The sequence below is a fragment of the Erythranthe guttata genome, chromosome 13 (genome assembly GCF_056151865.1).
Source record: "Erythranthe guttata isolate IM_541 chromosome 13, IM_541, whole genome shotgun sequence".
NCBI lineage: Eukaryota > Viridiplantae > Streptophyta > Magnoliopsida > Lamiales > Phrymaceae > Erythranthe > Erythranthe guttata.
In genome coordinates, this window is record NC_142545.1 from 9,759,896 (window position 1) to 9,778,888 (window position 18,993).

General features: G+C 36.8%; 1 protein-coding gene across 1 annotated transcript; it reads right to left on the reverse strand.

Annotated features, from left to right (window-relative positions):
• Positions 1-10,247: 10,247 nt before the first annotated feature.
• LOC148765836 (chlorophyll a-b binding protein 3C, chloroplastic-like) lies at positions 10,248-11,227 on the reverse strand. The gene has a single exon (XM_088812285.1). It carries the CDS (start codon positions 11,154-11,156, stop codon positions 10,359-10,361), a length of 798 nt encoding a protein of 265 aa, XP_088668411.1. The 5' UTR covers positions 11,157-11,227; the 3' UTR covers positions 10,248-10,358.
• Between the last annotated feature and the right edge of the window lie 7,766 nt (positions 11,228-18,993).

An 18,993-nucleotide genomic window follows, 5' to 3' on the forward strand; every position in this document is an offset into this window, starting at 1 on the left:
CCTTAATCACACTTTCTCCAAGAAAAACGCACACCACTTCTTCACCTTCTCCACTTCAAATTTTTCAGCAAAAATTAGGGCTTATAAATTTCGTGCTTCTTCTTTCGAAAATTCACACTCAAAAATCAAAAGCACAAAGAAGCAATTTTTCTTTATCTACTGTATCATGGCATCTCCTCCTAGAAATCCTTTTCCAGCCGTTGGTGATGTCCACAACGATGCTGCAGCACCTGAACCAGCAGACCCAAATCTGGCCATCATCGTTCATCCTGTCAACCTTGAAGCTATGCCGATCAGTTTTATTGAGCTCGGTGACGAGCTGAATCCGATTGACCCAGACAACTTCGAGTATGTGGGTCCCTCTTCCACTGCAGGAAGGTTTCCAACTCGCCGGTCCAAGCGCATGAATCCCTTCCCAGATCTGAATACTGCTGGGTCACAACGCCGGAGGGGAGAAAACTCTCCCAGAAGAGGAGGCAGATGTGGAAGAAGAGGCGGCAGAGGTGGCCGTACTCCAGTTAGGCCAAACCCTCCAAGAGGTCTCCATTTGGTTGATGAAGACACAGATGATGAAGAAGGAGACCCTACCTTTGCAGAACTAGAGGCCCAAGCTCGATCCTCAAGCTCCTCCGAGTCATCTTCCAACGACTCACCTCCCCCAGCATCAACTCAGGGGGATACATCTCACCCTAACATGGCAGCAGCAGCTTCTCAACATTCTGTTTCTGAAGATGTTGCTGCACATGTTCCAGAAGATGCTGCTGCACCCACTGTCTCAACCAATGTCCCTCAGAGTGCTGCTGAGGATGCTGCTCCCTACCAGGATGAAGAAATGCCTGATTTTTCTGGGATGTCCTCTGCCGAGCATGTTGACATTCCCATTGTTGATGCTCAGGATTTCACTACCACTGAAGAAACACCCTCAACACCACATGCAGACCCTCTGAAAACTCTGGCAGAAGCAGCTGTTCAAGTGGATGCATCACCTCCTCAGGCTGAAGAACCAGAGAAAAGTGATGACAGCTGGGAGGTTCCCCTTGCCTCTTTTCGCAAAAAATTGCCCTCCACAGAGTCAGACAGTGACTCTTCTGAGGAATCCTCTCAGAAGGAAGAAGATGCTGCCCCACCTGTTGCATCACCTGAGCCAGCATACATTCCAGATGAGCTTGAAGACTCAGAAGATGGGGAATCCTCAGAGGAAGAAGAGCCAGACTTGGATGGGAAGGATTTGTCAACTCCTTTTGAGGTAAACAATGCCTTCAGTCCTACCTTTTATTTTGAATCTGATTCAAATTTGAGTCCTCAAATCATGAATTGCCAATTCATTGAGGAAAATAAAATTTCCAAGGATGAGTTTGATAGACATAGGATCACTGCTTTTCTTGATCAAAGAAAAATCCTTAGTCTAGTTGAGGTTGCCTGTCCGTATGATCCCTCTGTTGTGAAGGAATTTTATGCCAATTTGCAAACCTCCTTTTTAAAGAAAAATTCTCCAAACTTTGGCAAAGTTTTTGTGCGAAATTCCATTTTCTCCCAAAATTATCAACTCTCATTTACAAACTCATACTGTGATTGATGAGGATAATTATGGTGATTTTACTGAGGTTTGTAAGACTCTTTCTGGAAATCGTCTAAAATGTTGGCCTGCTCACCCCAGAAAATTCAAATTTTCTCAACTCACTGCATTTTATTCTGTCTTGTTCAGACTCACAGTGATGAATTGGATTCCATCCAAAAATGTCTCTGTGGTAACTAAACCTCATGCAGTACTCATGTACAAATTGGGGATGGGATTACCAGTTGATTTTGGCAAACTTTTCTTTAATAATATAGGTCATCTTGCCCAGAAAATTTCATCCTCCACTCACCTTCCTTACCCTTCTCTCATCTACTCCATTTTACTTTCTCAAAATTTGGGCCAAGATGAATCAGAATATCTTCACACTCCACTTGGCATGATCACTATTTCTCAAAATTTTCTCAAAGCTCCTCATGTCCAAGATCTTCCCTGGAATGGAGATAATTTCCTCTCAACTGAATCATGTCAAAATAATCTTGGTACTGAAGGTGTTGCTCCTCATGTTGACAACACTCCTGACATTCTTGTTTATATTCCTAGAGATCTTTTGTTACAACAACTTTCTCACTCTCTAGCTCAGATTACTTATCACCAGTCCATGGTGGAAATGCTCCACAAAGCTCTTTCTGATCAAAAAGGGGGAGGAAAAGCTAGTCATGAAGTTGAAGCAGGGACTTCTCACCCTTTGGATGCCAGAGGCATAGAGCAAGGAGTTAATGAAGAAGGAGCAAAGAATGAGGGTGAAGCTCAAGGAGCAGAGGAAAGTAGTGGATCCAATGCTAGTGATGGAGGAGCAGCAGCTGATACTGAGGAGACTTTGGATATTCTACTTTAATTGTTTTTATGAACAATATTTTGATTTTGTTCTGTTTTTATTTTTCCCTCTGAACTTTTGTTTAGGACTGCACTTTAGTTGTTTCCTTTCTTTTAAATTGTGTTGGACTATCTTGCTGAATTTGTTTTGAAATTGATTTTCTATATTTTGTTTATTATCAAATTCAGGGGGAGTTCAAGCAATATCTCAGGGGGAATTTTAGCTAAAATTTAGTTTTGATCAGAAAGTTAAAAAGGGGGAGTTCAAGCAATATCTCAGGGGGAATTTTAGCTAAAATTTAGTTTTGATCAGAAAGTTAAAAAGGGGGACTTTGAAACACGTGGGTTTTTCCATAAAAGTGTTTTTAACTCTCTTACTTTCAAACTAAATTTTAGTTATGACTTAGTGGGCTAAGTAGTGCTTAGTGGGTTTAATTGTGGATATTATTCTAACTTCTTAACTAACCCACTAACCCATTTTCTTGAGTGCTCTTGTGGTTGGTTTTCTTGCAGATCATGGGCTGAGGAGTGGAAGCTTGGAAAGTCTATAAATACCAAACTCAAGACTCAAGAAAGAAGTAGATTTCGAAGAAACAAAAAACGAGTGCTGAAGTTTATCTACGAGAGTTTTAGTATGTTTCTAGGATCTGTTGTACGTACTCCTTACGAGTACATTATTTGAAATCTAGAATTTTTAATATTTCTCTTTTTGTTTCTAGATTTGAATGTAAGAATGATCATGAGAATGATTCATTCATAAGGAAGAAGTTTTCGTACATCTTCTATTTGTATTCTTGGAAAACTGTTTTAATATAATTTTTACGTCCTGTAAAGGGCAAGTTCACAAGTTTTTACTTGTGAACATTTTTTAGATCTGTGTATTGTCTTTAGTTCTTTATATTTCCGCTGCATGTTTTCTTAAGTGTCACAACACTTAAGATAACATCTCTGTATTAAACGAATTCGGGACCATAAATTCTTTCAGTATATATAGATTACTATTAAATATAATATATTTATACGGGTCGGTTGTGGGTCGGTTCCAATAAGATCCGATCCGTAACCCCATCCGGTTCTAAAAACTTAAATCCATCATCCGACCTAAAACCATTAAACTTACCTAAACCCGCCCAAACAGGTTGGTTCCTGTTGGTTCCTGGTCTAAGACCTGACAAACCCTTACCCATTATCATCCTTAGGATCAATAATCACATAGGGGAAGATAAAATCTTAGACCTTTAAATAAGATCAATCTTCGTGCTTATCACCTTGGTTTTGCTTGCTTATTTATTTGTTTTTTATAATGTGGTTAAATCAACTATAAAGTCGACTGTGTAGGGTGGACTTGAACATAATTTGGAAAATCTAGGGTGCGATTAGACTATTAAATATTTCTTGTGGGATCGATACTCGGATATTTATACTATATTGCTTGTTTGATACGTGCACTGGCGAAAAAAAATATCAGAAAAATAAAATTCTAAAAAAATGAAAAGTTAAAATTGAATTTTTATGATCAAAATTAGTGAAATTTGAGTTAAATTAGGATGTATAATAAGGGTTTAAAGGATGGAATATAATTTTAGGGGTCTTAAGATATAAGTCCCTGGTGACAAACCGTATTAGAACTAAATGACAAGTCTAATTAAAATTTGCTTCACATCCTTTATTAAATTTATTCAAAAAATGCCCCTCTACTCACAAATTCAAAATTACAACAGATTATAAATATACTATGATGAACTATGGTATTATTTAACATTTTTAAATTTGCATCTACCATTTTTTTTTCATTTTTTCGTAGAACACGTTTTTTTTTCTTTTTCTTTCATATTTTTCATTATATAAAAATCTATTTTTCCCCTTTTCTACATAAAATTAAAAATTATGGTTTCTTTTTTCTTTTTTATTTTCATTTTTCGTATTTTTTCATTATATAAAATATATTTTTTCCCCTTATTTTCAAAATAAATTGAAAATTATGATTTTTTTAATTTTTTTTTTGCCGTAGACATCTAAAGAATTCTGTAGAAACCTTTTGTAATCCGTAGTAACCCATAGACATCTTGAGACCCTAACTCCTTTCAACCCTAGCCGTCAGACACCATAGACACCCATAGACACTCATAGATATCTGTAAACAACTAAATCGAAAAATCTTAAATTTTTCCCGACAAACCCTAAATCCGATCCACCGCCACCACCACGCCACTACTCCCCCTCTCCACCCCCCACACCCAGACCCACCTTCACGATTCATCCATGTGGGTTGCAAGCAAACAACGAGCCTGCCATCACATAGCCTCCCGATGCAATTGCTATGCCGAGCGTCGCCATAGCCATCGTCGTCGCCTACCATAACCGCCGCCATCATACCGCTGCCATCTGCCATAACCACCATCATAGCCTTTATCATTTTACTATAATTGAAAAGAAAAAAAAAAGGAGGAAGGGAGGGGGGGGACGTGTGTGAGAGAGAAGAGGAGAAGAGATCAGGAGGGAGGGAGGGAGAGAGAGAGAGGGAGAGATAGAACCAGAACCAGAACCATAACGTGATATGTTGAGCGGTTGAGCGGCGTGAGAAAGAGAGTGGAAGAGAGAGAAAGAAATAAGAAAAATAAGAGACACCGTGACTTTTATTAGGTATCGTAAGGGTATTTTTGGGTTAAATAAAAATCAAAGGATGTGTATCAATTTTTATTTTAAAATAGGGATGTAGTTAAAATATTTTATTTGAGTTTATCACTCATATCTAATTAAGTTTGATTTGAGGGATGTGAGGCATATTACCCCATAATTTTATCATAAATATGAAATTTGCATTTATTTATTATACATGTTAAAGGGGTTAGCTTAGGTATAACTCGAGGGGTTATTTATAATTTACCCAAGCAATGAAAATAAAAGTAAGATATGGACTTGAATTTACTAAAAAAAAAAAAAAAAAGTTAAGATAGGGACCAAGTCAAGATTGGAATTTCAAAACAAACGCATAATTGCATCTTCATTTCCATTGAATTCCTTATGTATTTTAATTTGCTGAAGTCGTCGTGGTTGACCCTCAAAAGTCAGTCATAGCTGCCGACCGGTCGGAGCAAGGCGTACACTTAAGAAACTCAACAATGTATATATTGTCTTGTCTACCAATCAAAGTTTCCAGCTTGTTTCCTCGTCAGATTTTTTAAACACCAAATTAAAATTTATTTCTCAACTTAACGTGAACAGACAATATAAATAGCAAGAGTGCGTGTAAGAAAATTACATATGTTATAATTAAGTAATAAAGTACGACATGAAAACATATGCAATTGTGCTCATTGTGTGCAGCTGTGTGGCGGCATTAGTCCTCCTCTTATGTTGTCTTTGCAACAATGGCCGCAAAAAGAAAACCCCCACAGCCCCGGCTCGCGCCCCTCCTCAGCCGCTACGTCAGACGGTGATTAATAATAATCGTGATGTGGAGAAAGGAGAAAAGCCGAAAAGTAGCGGATTGAAGGATGGTGGAATGGTTGTTCTTGGAGCAGCAGCTGTCGCTGCCACTGTCACCACTGCCGCTGTAATAAGCAGCGGTGCTGGCGGTGACTCTGGTGGTGGTGGTGGTTGTGGAGGCGGCTGCGGTGGTGGCTGCGGCGGGGGTTGTGGAGGTTAATATGTAAAGTAAACTACTAATATCATGTTGTGTGAAATGCTCTATTGTTGTGTTTATATTATATATGATTACGAATATTATGTGAAGTAAACTAATATTCCTATGTGTGATTCTAAACCTGCAAATTATTATTTCTTTTGTATTGAAACATTCAACTTGTTGAAAGTGTTGGACAGAGGTTTGTTTGTTTTAGAGGTTTAATTGTTGGATTTTGGAAAAAAAATAATCATTTCGAATCTCTAGAGTCTAGACCAAGCAAGCACTCCGATCCTAATCTTGCTTTCATTTAATTACCGGGAAAGCACAGTTTGCACCCTTGAATTATATATATGGTTTATCTCAAGAACACCCTTCAACTACTAAACGTACTAATACGACCCCTATTATTTAATACCTAGTTTTCGTGTCTGCGAATATATTATATGTTTCTTGTAGAATAAACCATTAAAAGTTCAGGGTTTTAATGAACTCCCAATTTATAGACATGTCGTACCTAAGATGCAAGACTCATTAGGGTTGTGTAACCTAATTCCCTGTTTATTTGGGTCTGCTGTATTTAATGGGCATTTAGGTTAAATTACACATATCATAGTTCGTACCTGACGTCATTCGTTTCGAGATGCGACCTTAGCTTCTTCTTGTCTTTGTTAGCGCTAGGGATGATAATTTTTATCCGACCCGGTACCCTTCCCGAAATTTATGGGAAATGCCCGCCCCGCAAATAAATGGGGAGGGTACGGGTTCTATTTTTTCCCCGGAAACAGGTTCGGGGCGACTGCAGGTTTGTGTATACCTGCCCCGCATAGACACGGCCATGGCCCGGTTCGGGCCGGTTCCGGGACGGTTCACTCCGGTTCACGGTTCATCTTTTCAGGAACCGGAACCGGCCCGTACAACATACGGTTCGCCGGGCCAGGCCGGCCCACCGGTTCACTCCGGTTCCTGGCCGGTCCGAAAATTTATATATATATATATATATATATATATATATATATATATATATATATATATATATATATATATATATATATACATATATATATATACATATATATATTAAATAGGGGTGGCAATTTCTCAACTTGGACCGAATCCGATCCGGATCCATGTGGATCGGATTCAAAAGGATCCGGATCCAATATCAACCTATATGAATAGATTTAATGTGGATCGAATTTAGACCGATCCGGATTGGATCCACATGGATCCATTTCATTTTTAATTCAACTTATGAGGTTGAATATTTCAACTTTTAGGATTTAATATCTTAATTTATGTAGTTTAATATCTCAACTTTTAGGATTTAATATCTCAATTTATGTGGTTTAATATCTAAGCTTTCAAACTCACACATATTCACACACTTTTCATACACACTCTCACACACACGCACACACTCACACACACACACACTGTTTCATGCACACACACACACACACCATTTTACACACACACACACTCTGTTTTACACACACACACACACACTCTGTTTTACACGCACACACTATTTTACACACACACACACACACACACTGTTTTACACACACACACACTCTGTTTTACACATACACACACACTGTTTAACACACACACACACACACTCACATACACACACTGTTTTACACACACACACACACTCACATGCACACACAACTTCTACACACACTGTTTACACACACACACACTCTGTTTTACACACACACACACTCGCATACACAGTTTCTACACACACACACACACACACACTGTTTTACACACACACACACACACTCGCATACACAGTTTCTATACACACACACACACACACAAATTTCAATAAAAGTGTGTAAAGACCATAACTTTACAATAAACTCCAAACCAAGAATCACCTGGAAATGATCAGACACTAAATTTCAATATTTACTACATGTCCAAGATATTGACTTATTGAGTAAATAAAAATGCAACTTAATATATATATATAAAGAAATTAAGAAAAAAGGAAAAAGAAAATTTACTTTTGGTGAAGAAAATTGTTCTTGGAGAGGCAAGACTGCATATCTCAAGCTTGTTTCTTACGTGGCTCTAAATCCCCCCCCCCTTTTTTTTGTTAAGGCGGCGAGCGGCGTGCGGCAGCGAGCGGAGTGGAGGCTGTTGACGGCGGGGAGCGGAGTGGAGGCTGTTCACGGCGGCGAGCGGAGTGCAGGTTGTTGACGGCGGCGAGCGGAGTGGAGGTTGTTGACGGCGGCGGTCGGCGAGGAGCGGCGATGGAGGTGGGGAATGGCGATGGGTTGAGAAATTTTTGGGGTGAAATCTGAGAGAGAATTTTTTATCGATTAAACTTTTAATTAAAATAATATTTTGACTTTTTTTTTTTTTTTGAGAAAATTGTGTTGGTATTTAATTGAGTTTTGGTTGGATCCAATATGACCCACTTTATTTTGTGGTTAAACTTTCAATGGATTTAAAGTGGATCCACATGGATCCAGTTTTAAAAAAATATCAATTGGATCCGATTCGATTTGTTTCAACTAGTCTTAATCTAAACTGGATCCTTATGAACCGAACCGGATCTAATCGAATCCATGGAACCGGATCCAAATTGCCACCCCTAATATTAAATACGTGATGGATAAATAAATTAAAATAATTACTCTTAAATAAGAAAAAAAATAGAAGAAAATAAATGAAATGACTTGAACTTAATTTTATAGGAAAAAATTGGGGGGGGGGGGGGGGGTTCAAAAAAGAGCAAATAACGGCCTGTTCACTAGGTCGATTCATCTTTTTTCAGCTTTTTTTTTTTATATATTTTAAATACGTGATGGATAAATAAATTAAAATAATTACTCTTAAATAGGAAAAAAAATAGAAGAAAATAAATGAAATGACTTGAACTTAATTTTATAGGAAAAAATTGGGGGGGGGGGGGGGGGGGGTGTTCAAAAAAGAGCAAATAACGGCCGGTTCACTAGGTCGATTCATCTTTTTTCAGCTTTTTTTTTTATATATTTTAAATACGTGATGGATAAATAAATTAAAATAATTACTCTTAAATAGGAAAAAAATAGAAGAAAATAAATGAAATGACTTGAACTTAATTTTATAGGAAAAAATGGGGGTGGGGGGAGGGGTGCGTTCAAAAAAGAGCAAATAACGGCCGGTTCACTAGGTCGATTCATCTTTTTTCAGCTTTTTTTTTTTAATTCGGGTGAACCGCCGGGCACGTCCCGAGGGACACGGGCCGGTTCACGGTTCCGCTACCGTTCACCAATCAACGGGCTAGTCCAGTTCGTCAACGGGCCGGTTTGGGCTGGTTCTGGGCCGAAAACCGGCCCATGGCCCTGTCTAGACCCGCATGTAAATCTCTGTTACTTTATTATATTTTATTGAATTTTATTTATTTATATATTATAATATTATATCTTCAAACTAAAAACCTTTCAAAATCTTATTTCTTTATTTTTATTTTTTTTTCAGAATTTTCCAGATTCATATTATTTCTAGTAAACTTGAAGTTTGAATATATATATATATATATATATATATATATATATATATATATATATATATATATATATATATATATATATATATATATATATATATATATATATATATATATATATATATATATATATGTATGAATTGTACTTTTAAGTTGGACTGTTTTTATGTAACTTTTTAGTTACGAATACTCTTATTGAGTACTCTTTTTGTAATCTTCAATACTGGTTCTGGAATATAGTCCTGTGGAGGATAATAGAAGATGACAAATTATACCTCTTTTTTTATTTAGCAAATAAATTGTCGGTAACACGTTCAAGCCAAAAATGAATTGGGGTGTATTTTACCAAGCAATTTATATTTCAAGGGTGCATTCTGCGAATTTTCCAATTTAAGAGTGCAAAGTGCCAATAGAGTATAATTCAAGGGTGCAAAATGCCAAAAACGCCTCCATTAATGAAAGGTTTGAGGGTTTTTTTTTCTAAAAGAACCCCTATTAAAAACTGTGACATGCAATACATGGATTTAAACTTGTCTCGATTACCATATTTTTGGTGGAACTAGACGAGTATAGAACAACAGACTTAGGATGTTAATTATCATTTTCCAAGTAGAATATCCTTCAAAAATACAAAAAGTTTGGATGATAGTGGAAACCTTAAATGATACTTCAATAAATCAATTAAGAGGTATTAAAAACTAGGATCAAGTATAAGATCAAACCCATTTACACTAGAGACATTGCATTAATTAATAGTGACAACTAATAATTCATTTACACGAAAAAAATTAAGAACACAATTTGTGGGCTCACATTATCCTAACTTGAGCTCACTTTCCGGGTACGAAGTTAGTGGCAAAGGCCCAGGCATTGTTGTTAACGGGATCGGCAAGATGGTCGGCAAGGTTTTCGAGTGGGCCCTTTCCGGTAACAATAGCCTGAACAAAGAATCCGAACATGGAGAACATTGCAAGTCTGCCGTTCTTTAGCTCCTTTACCTTGAGCTCAGCGAAGGCTTCCGGGTCATCAGCAAGGCCCAATGGGTCGAAGCTACCACCCGGGTAAAGTGGGTCAACCACCTCACCGAGGGGCCCACCGGCAATTCTATAGCCCTCAATAGCTCCCATCAAAACAACTTGGACACCCCAAATGGCCAATATGCTCTGAGCATGGACCAAGCTTGGGTTGCCCAAATAGTCGAGGCCACCCTCACTGAAGATTTGTGATCCGGCCTTGAACCAAACAGCCTCACCGAACTTTACACCATTGCGGGCCAAAAGCTCGGGGAAGACGCAACCAAGAGCACCAAGCATGGCCCATCTTGAGTGGATCACTTCAAGCTCACGGTTCTTGGAGAATGTTTCGGGGTCAGCTGAAAGTCCAGCGGTGTCCCACCCGTAGTCACCTGGGAACTCACCGGTGAGGTAGCTAGGTGCCTCCCCGGAGAATGGGCCCAAATACTTGACACGGTCTGGGCCGTACCATGGGCTGCCGGATGAAGCAGGCTTCGGCTTTGCGGCGGTTTTCCTCATTGAGACACGGCTGTAGTTGGCGCTGATTTCGGGAGAGAGCTTCACTGCCTGTCCGGCGAAAGATGGGGAAGACAACGCCATTGAAGAGGCAGCCATTATTGTATTATGAAATGAAAGAATGTGTATTTGCAAAGAATGTTTAATGTGTGTTGGGTTGATTTCTAAGGCAGGCAAGTGAAGGTATTTATATGAATTGGGGTATGTATGATATGGGAGCACCCTTATCTATGAATATCATTATCTGGATTGGTAGTGATATTAATACAGGTGGCATTTGGAAATCTTGAGGTTCCATTTGGCAACGGCTATCACCACTAATCCATTTTGAATATTTTGGAGCCATCAGACACGAGATAGTAATAATCACATGAAGAAGAGAAGTGATTGTGAGCATGGGCTGTTCTAACCAATGAGGTTTTGCCAAGTGTGTGGCTGGAGAAAGCATGAAAATATCTGAAAATAGAGATAGTTGGATGAGGAACTCTCATGTGGGGATATCTGAACATCCTCCTCATATTGAAGCATTACCACATGCATAGGATTTTGGGAAGGATGGCAATTTGACCCGTCCCGATGGATCACCGCTTCGCCCGACTCCGCAATTCCCGGGTATTACCCGCCCCTAAAACAGATGGGGCGGGATGGGGATTGAAAAAATAAAATTGACCGGGTACGGGGATGGGGACGGGTTTGTAGTGTGACCAGTGGCGGATGTAGGACGAAAATTCAGGGTTTGCCGGCTGTGTCGAGTCCAAGAATTTATTGTACAGTGAGGTTAAATTTTCGGGGGTTCGGGGGCAGCGCCCCGGAAAAAAAATTTGAACCTTTTTTTGTTGGATAAATTAGGAGAAGGGAAAAAAAATTGAAACTTTTTTTTTTTTTTGGATAAATTAGGAGAAGAAAAAATTTAGGACTTTTTTTGTATGTTTTGAATTTTGGGTGGAATAAATAATAATATAGATATAATATAATGTGTTTTTGGGGAGAGGGGCTAAAAAAAAAAAATTTAGGATTTTTTTTTGTATATTTGGAATTTAGGGTGTACTAAATAATAATATAGATATAATATAATGTGTTTTTGGGGAGAGGGGCTAAAAAAAAAAAAAAAACAAGTTAGGATTTTTTTTGCATATTTTGAATTTTGGGTGGACTAAATAGTAATATAGATATAATATAATGTGTTTATGGGAGAGGGGCTCAAAAGAAATATAGACAAAAAAATTAAACAATATTTTTTTGTACCATATTGGAGTCGAACTCATGACCTCGTCTAACAACTTGGAAATCTTTGCCACTAAGGCAAATTTATTTTCATTATTTGCGGTGGTCCATGGCATAGTTGGCCACCCCCTAGATCCGCCCCTGAGTGTGACCCGGCCCGTAGACCCGCATACCCGCTCCCATGATATTATTTATATATATTTATTGTTTATTATATTAAAATATAAATAATTCAATAATTTAATATTACAGACCCTAAAAAATGTATTGGATTTTGTGATTTGAAGTTAAATTTAAATTTTGTTGGTTTGTTTGAAGTAAGTATTTAAATTATTAGTAGATTGCATTTTTCTTGAAAAACAAATTGGGGATTTTGCGGGGCGGGTACCCATGAGGATTTTATGGGCAGGTATGCGGGTCTTCTAAAAAGACAAATACATAATAGCATCCAAAGGATCAAAGCAATGATGGAATTTTGAGTCACCAAAGACAATTCATCCGTTGCTATTTTTAATAATGCAGCTTGAAGTTGCACATCCACTAACAAAGTTGAGATGCTAAGTTGGTAGCACAATGTTCATTGTTAGAGACTTTTCTTACCAGAAACCTCCTGAGCTAAGGTCTTGTTACGAAAATCCACTCCATGTTTGAGTAGTTACAAAAATCCTCGTCTGACCAGTTGTTGACCGTTTATATTCATTCACAAGATATGTGTGTTGTATGTTTGACCTTTCAGTTATTTGCATCAAAACAAAGAATAAATTACGAGAACTCCGATATTGTGTTACTTCTGACGAAAAAAAATATATATTGATAATTGCCCTAAGATCCTACGGAACAGAGAAATGAAAGAGAAATCCTAATTTTATTGCCTTGGTCGACTTCTCCTTCCCTCGCTTGTTTACAATTGAAATATTATCAAAAATTTATTAAAAATAATAAAAATATTTGTAACATAAAATAAGAAATACGAGAATATTTCCAAATTACGTAAATTGAATTTATTATAAACAAAAAATTACAAAAAAAAAACAAAAAAAAATGTTTTAATGTTACTACATATGTTTAATTATTTTATATATATATGTTTTATTTTTTTTTCTATTTTAAGAATTATAAGATGAAGAATGACATAATAGTTTTAAAATTAAAAATAACTACGTTGTTGTAAAATATTACAGTTTACACTATAAGTAATTACTATCCTTATAATTATATGTGATTATTAGTAGTGACACATGTTCAAGGACTAAAAAGACATTTTGAGTGGAAGATTTCATAGAATCAAAAAGATTTCCTCAAAGATAATATCGTAGGTGGACTGTGTAAGATGGCGATATACCTTAGGGGGATTTTCGTAATTACGTAAACATGATGGGAATTTTTATAATTAGACCTTAACTTATGGAGTTTCTCATAATTTACCCATAAAAATAACATATTGTAACAATGTCAGATAGAGTAGAGGGAAAAAAAAGGAAATACACTCCAGATTTTATATTCCCTTTTCGATTTTTACTATACCAGTTCAAAATATATTTAGCATTCTTTTTTTGTTCTTATTTTTTGAGAGGAAAGTTTAGCATTCTTGATCAAGTAAAGAGTATGTAATATAACATATACATGTTGGGGTGGGGTGGGTCTTATTAGCTTAAGGGTTAATTACAGATTACTCCTGAAGTATGCCCACTATAACAGATATCCCCTAATGTACCATTTGTAACAAATACCCCTCTCCATCCACCAAACACCGTGAAACGTCTAATGGTGTTAATAAAATGTGTGCAATTACCGTATTATCCCTGCCGAGAATCCTAAATACCGGAAGACTAAAAAAAACTGAGGGAAAGACAATACGCAAATTACTAATTTTTCTCTATTTTCTCCCAAAAAAATCCTAACCTTCCTCTAAAATTCAATCTATGTGATATCAGTATTGTTGAAGGAAGTCTAAGAAATGACCACGCCCATCGAGTAATTGTAGCCAATCTTTGATAGAGTAATACACATGCATGTTAGTGATTGATTTGCCTATTCCATGATTTTATTTTAACAAAAAAATGAGATCTCTTGAAACGATTCATTTTTATTTTTTTTGACGATAATGGATTTTTTATTTTGGTATTTCTAGCTTTGTTGTTCTAGTTGATTTGGGAATAGTAAATCATCCATACAAAATTATTGGAGAATTTTATTTACTAAAAAATATTGGTGGATTAATTTGGACTCTACAAAGATGAGTCTTCCCAATTCTTTTGAGTTAAATTCTTAAATATTTGGCCTGTTGAGTTGATATTTTATTAATTATTGATTGAAAAAAGGGTAAATTACAAACACCCCCCTGAGGTATGGTCAAATTACAAAAACTCCCCTCTTGTTTGGATAATTACATCTACCCCCTCAACTATGATTTTTTCTTACACCTCCACCCTTATTGTGCCAAATTCAATACAATCATCTAGATTCCGTGGAATGTGCTCTAGTTTGTATTCGTTTTGTGTAAAAATACAGTTTCCGATGCACCACAAACTGATATACATAAGCTAAAAATCACATATTATGATCATCTTACTTCATAATGTAGAGTTTGAATAGTATAAAACGGGTACAAAAGTGATAATATTTCATCTAATCTCGAAGATTCCACTAAATTTGAAGAGCTGAGGGGGTAGTTGTAATTATCCAAACAAGATGGGTGTTTTTGTAATTTGACTATACCTCAGGGGGGTGTTTGTAATTTACCCTTGAAAAAATGACTATTTTATTTTTGGTGCTTAGAAAATAGTACAGTATTTAGAAAAAAAAAAGTCATTAACAAGCCCTTGCCCTTTCTATTTGTTTTGGTTATTCTCTTATTTGATTCTCAATTTTTTTGGGTTAGATGAGTTATGGTAAAATAAGTTATGAACTTGCTGTGAGTTATATTTTTTTCTTCCACCACAGTTAATTAATTTTCAAAAAAAATATTTATTTTATTTTTCGTGAATATGTTTTCGTGTCTGCGAATATATTATATGTTTCTTGTAGAATAAACCATTAAAAGTTCAGGGTTTTAATGAACTCCCAATTTATAGACATGTCGTACCTGAGATGCAAGACTCATTAGGGTTGTGTAACCTAATTCCCTGTTTATTTGGGTCTGCTGTATTTAATGGGCATTTAGGTTAAATTACACATATCATAGTTCGTACCTGACGTCATTCGTTTCGAGATGCGACCTTAGCTTCTTCTTGTCTTTGTTAGCGCTAGGGATGATAATTTTTATCCGACCCGGTACCCTTCCCGAAATTTATGGGAAATGCCCGCCCCGCAAATAAAAGGGGAGGGTACGGGTTCTATTTTTTCCCCGGAAACAGGTTCGGGGCGACTGCAGGTTTGTGTATACCTGCCCCGCATAGACACGGCCATGGCCCGGTTCGGGCCGGTTCCGGGACGGTTCACTCCGGTTCACGGTTCATCTTTTCAGGAACCGGAACCGGCCCGTACAACATACGGTTCGCCGGGCCAGGCCGGCCCACCGGTTCACTCCGGTTCCTGGCCGGTCCGAAAATTTATATATATATATATATATATATATATATATATATATATATATATATATATATATATATATATATATATATATACATATATATATTAAATAGGGGTGGCAATTTCTCAACTTGGACCGGATCCGATCCGGATCCATGTGGATCGGATTCAAAAGGATCCGGATCCAATATCAACCTATATGAATAGATTTAATGTGGATCGAATTTAGACCGATCCGGATTGGATCCACATGGATCCATTTCATTTTTAATTCAACTTATGAGGTTGAATATTTCAACTTTTAGGATTTAATATCTTAATTTATGTAGTTTAATATCTCAACTTTTAGGATTTAATATCTCAATTTATGTGGTTTAATATCTAAGCTTTCAAACTCACACATATTCACACACTTTTCATACACACTCTCACACACACGCACACACTCACACACACACACACTGTTTCACGCACACACACACACACACCATTTTACACACACACACACTCTGTTTTACACACACACACACACACTCTGTTTTACACGCACACACTATTTTACACACACACACACACACACACACTGTTTTACACACACACACACACTCTGTTTTACACATACACACACACTGTTTAACACACACACACACACACTCACATACACACACTGTTTTACACACACACACACACTCACATGCACACACAACTTCTACACACACTGTTTACACACACACACTCTGTTTTACACACACACACACTCGCATACACAGTTTCTACACACACACACACACTGTTTTACACACACACACACACTCGCATACACAGTTTCTATACACACACACACACACACAAATTTCAATAAAAGTGTGTAAAGACCATAACTTTACAATAAACTCCAAACTAAGAATCACCTGGAAATGATCAGACACTAAATTTCAATATTTACTACATGTCCAAGATATTGACTTATTGAGTAAATAAAAATGCAACTTAATATATATATATAAAGAAATTAAGAAAAAAGGAAAAAGAAAATTTACTTTTGGTGAAGAAAATTGTTCTTGGAGAGGCAAGACTGCATATCTCAAGCTTGTTTCTTACGTGGCTCTAAATCCCCCCCCTTTTTTTTGTTAAGGCGGCGAGCGGCGTGCGGCAGCGAGCGGAGTGGAGGCTGTTGACGGCGGGGAGCGGAGTGGAGGCTGTTCACGGCGGCGAGCGGAGTGCAGGTTGTTGACGGCGGCGAGCGGAGTGGAGGTTGTTGACGGCGGCGGTCGGCGAGGAGCGGCGATGGAGGTGGGGAATGGCGATGGGTTGAGAAAATTTTTGGGGTGAAATCTGAGAGAGAATTTTTTATCGATTAAACTTTTAATTAAAATAATATTTTGACTTTTTTTTTTTTTTTTTTGAGAAAATTGTGTTGGTATTTAATTGAGTTTTGGTTGGATCCAATATGACCCACTTTATTTTGTGGTTAAACTTTCAATGGATTTAAAGTGGATCCACATGGATCCAGTTTTAAAAAAATATCAATTGGATCCGATTCGATTTGTTTCAACTAGTCTTAATCTAAACTGGATCCTTATGAACCGAACCGGATCTAATCGAATCCATGGAACCGGATCCAAATTGCCACCCCTAATATTAAATACGTGATGGATAAATAAATTAAAATAATTACTCTTAAATAAGAAAAAAAATAGAAGAAAATAAATGAAATGACTTGAACTTAATTTTATAGGAAAAAATTGGGGGGGGGGGGGGGGTGTTCAAAAAAGAGCAAATAACGGCCGGTTCACTAGGTCGATTCATCTTTTTTCAGCTTTTTTTTTTATATATTTTAAATACGTGATGGATAAATAAATTAAAATAATTACTCTTAAATAGGAAAAAAATAGAAGAAAATAAATGAAATGACTTGAACTTAATTTTATAGGAAAAAATGGGGGTGGGGGGAGGGGTGCGTTCAAAAAAGAGCAAATAACGGCCGGTTCACTAGGTCGATTCATCTTTTTTCAGCTTTTTTTTTTTAATTCGGGTGAACCGCCGGGCACGTCCCGAGGGACACGGGCCGGTTCACGGTTCCGCTACCGTTCACCAATCAACGGGCTAGTCCAGTTCGTCAACGGGCCGGTTTGGGCTGGTTCTGGGCCGAAAACCGCCCCATGGCCCTGTCTAGACCCGCATGTAAATCTCTGTTACTTTATTATATTTTATTGAATTTTATTTATTTATATATTATAATATTATATCTTCAAACTAAAAACCTTTCAAAATCTTATTTCTTTATTTTTATTTTTTTTTCAGAATTTTCCAGATTCATATTATTTCTAGTAAACTTGAAGTTTGAATATATATATATATATATATATATATATATATATATATATATATATATATATATATATATATATATATATATATATATATATATATATGTATGAATTGTACTTTTAAGTTGGACTGTTTTTATGTAACTTTTTAGTTACGAATACTCTTATTGAGTACTCTTTTTGTAATCTTCAATACTGGTTCTGGAATATAGTCCTGTGGAGGATAATAGAAGATGACAAATTATACCTCTTTTTTTATTTAGCAAATAAATTGTCGGTAACACGTTCAAGCCAAAAATGAATTGGGGTGTATTTTACCAAGCAATTTATATTTCAAGGGTGCATTCTGCGAATTTTCCAATTTAAGAGTGCAAAGTGCCAATAGAGTATAATTCAAGGGTGCAAAATGCCAAAAACGCCTCCATTAATGAAAGGTTTGAGGGTTTTTTTTTCTAAAAGAACCCCTATTAAAAACTGTGACATGCAATACATGGATTTAAACTTGTCTCGATTACCATATTTTTGGTGGAACTAGACGAGTATAGAACAACCACTACTAGAAAACTGTCATTTACTGACGGAACAATCTGTCGCTAAATGGCCAAAATCCGTTGGTAATAACGATTTAGCGACAAAAATGGTTCGTAGCTATGGAGATCGCTAAATGACGTGTCGCTAAAATTTAGCTACGAGCATGTAATCATCCGTCGCTATATGTTAGCAATGGAATGATCCGTCACTAATGACAAACAAAGACGTTACAAAATCTGACCAAAAAACACGAGATATTTCGTCGCTAAATTTATTCATCCGTCACTAATTAAAGCTAGAATCTTAATTGGAGAGGGATA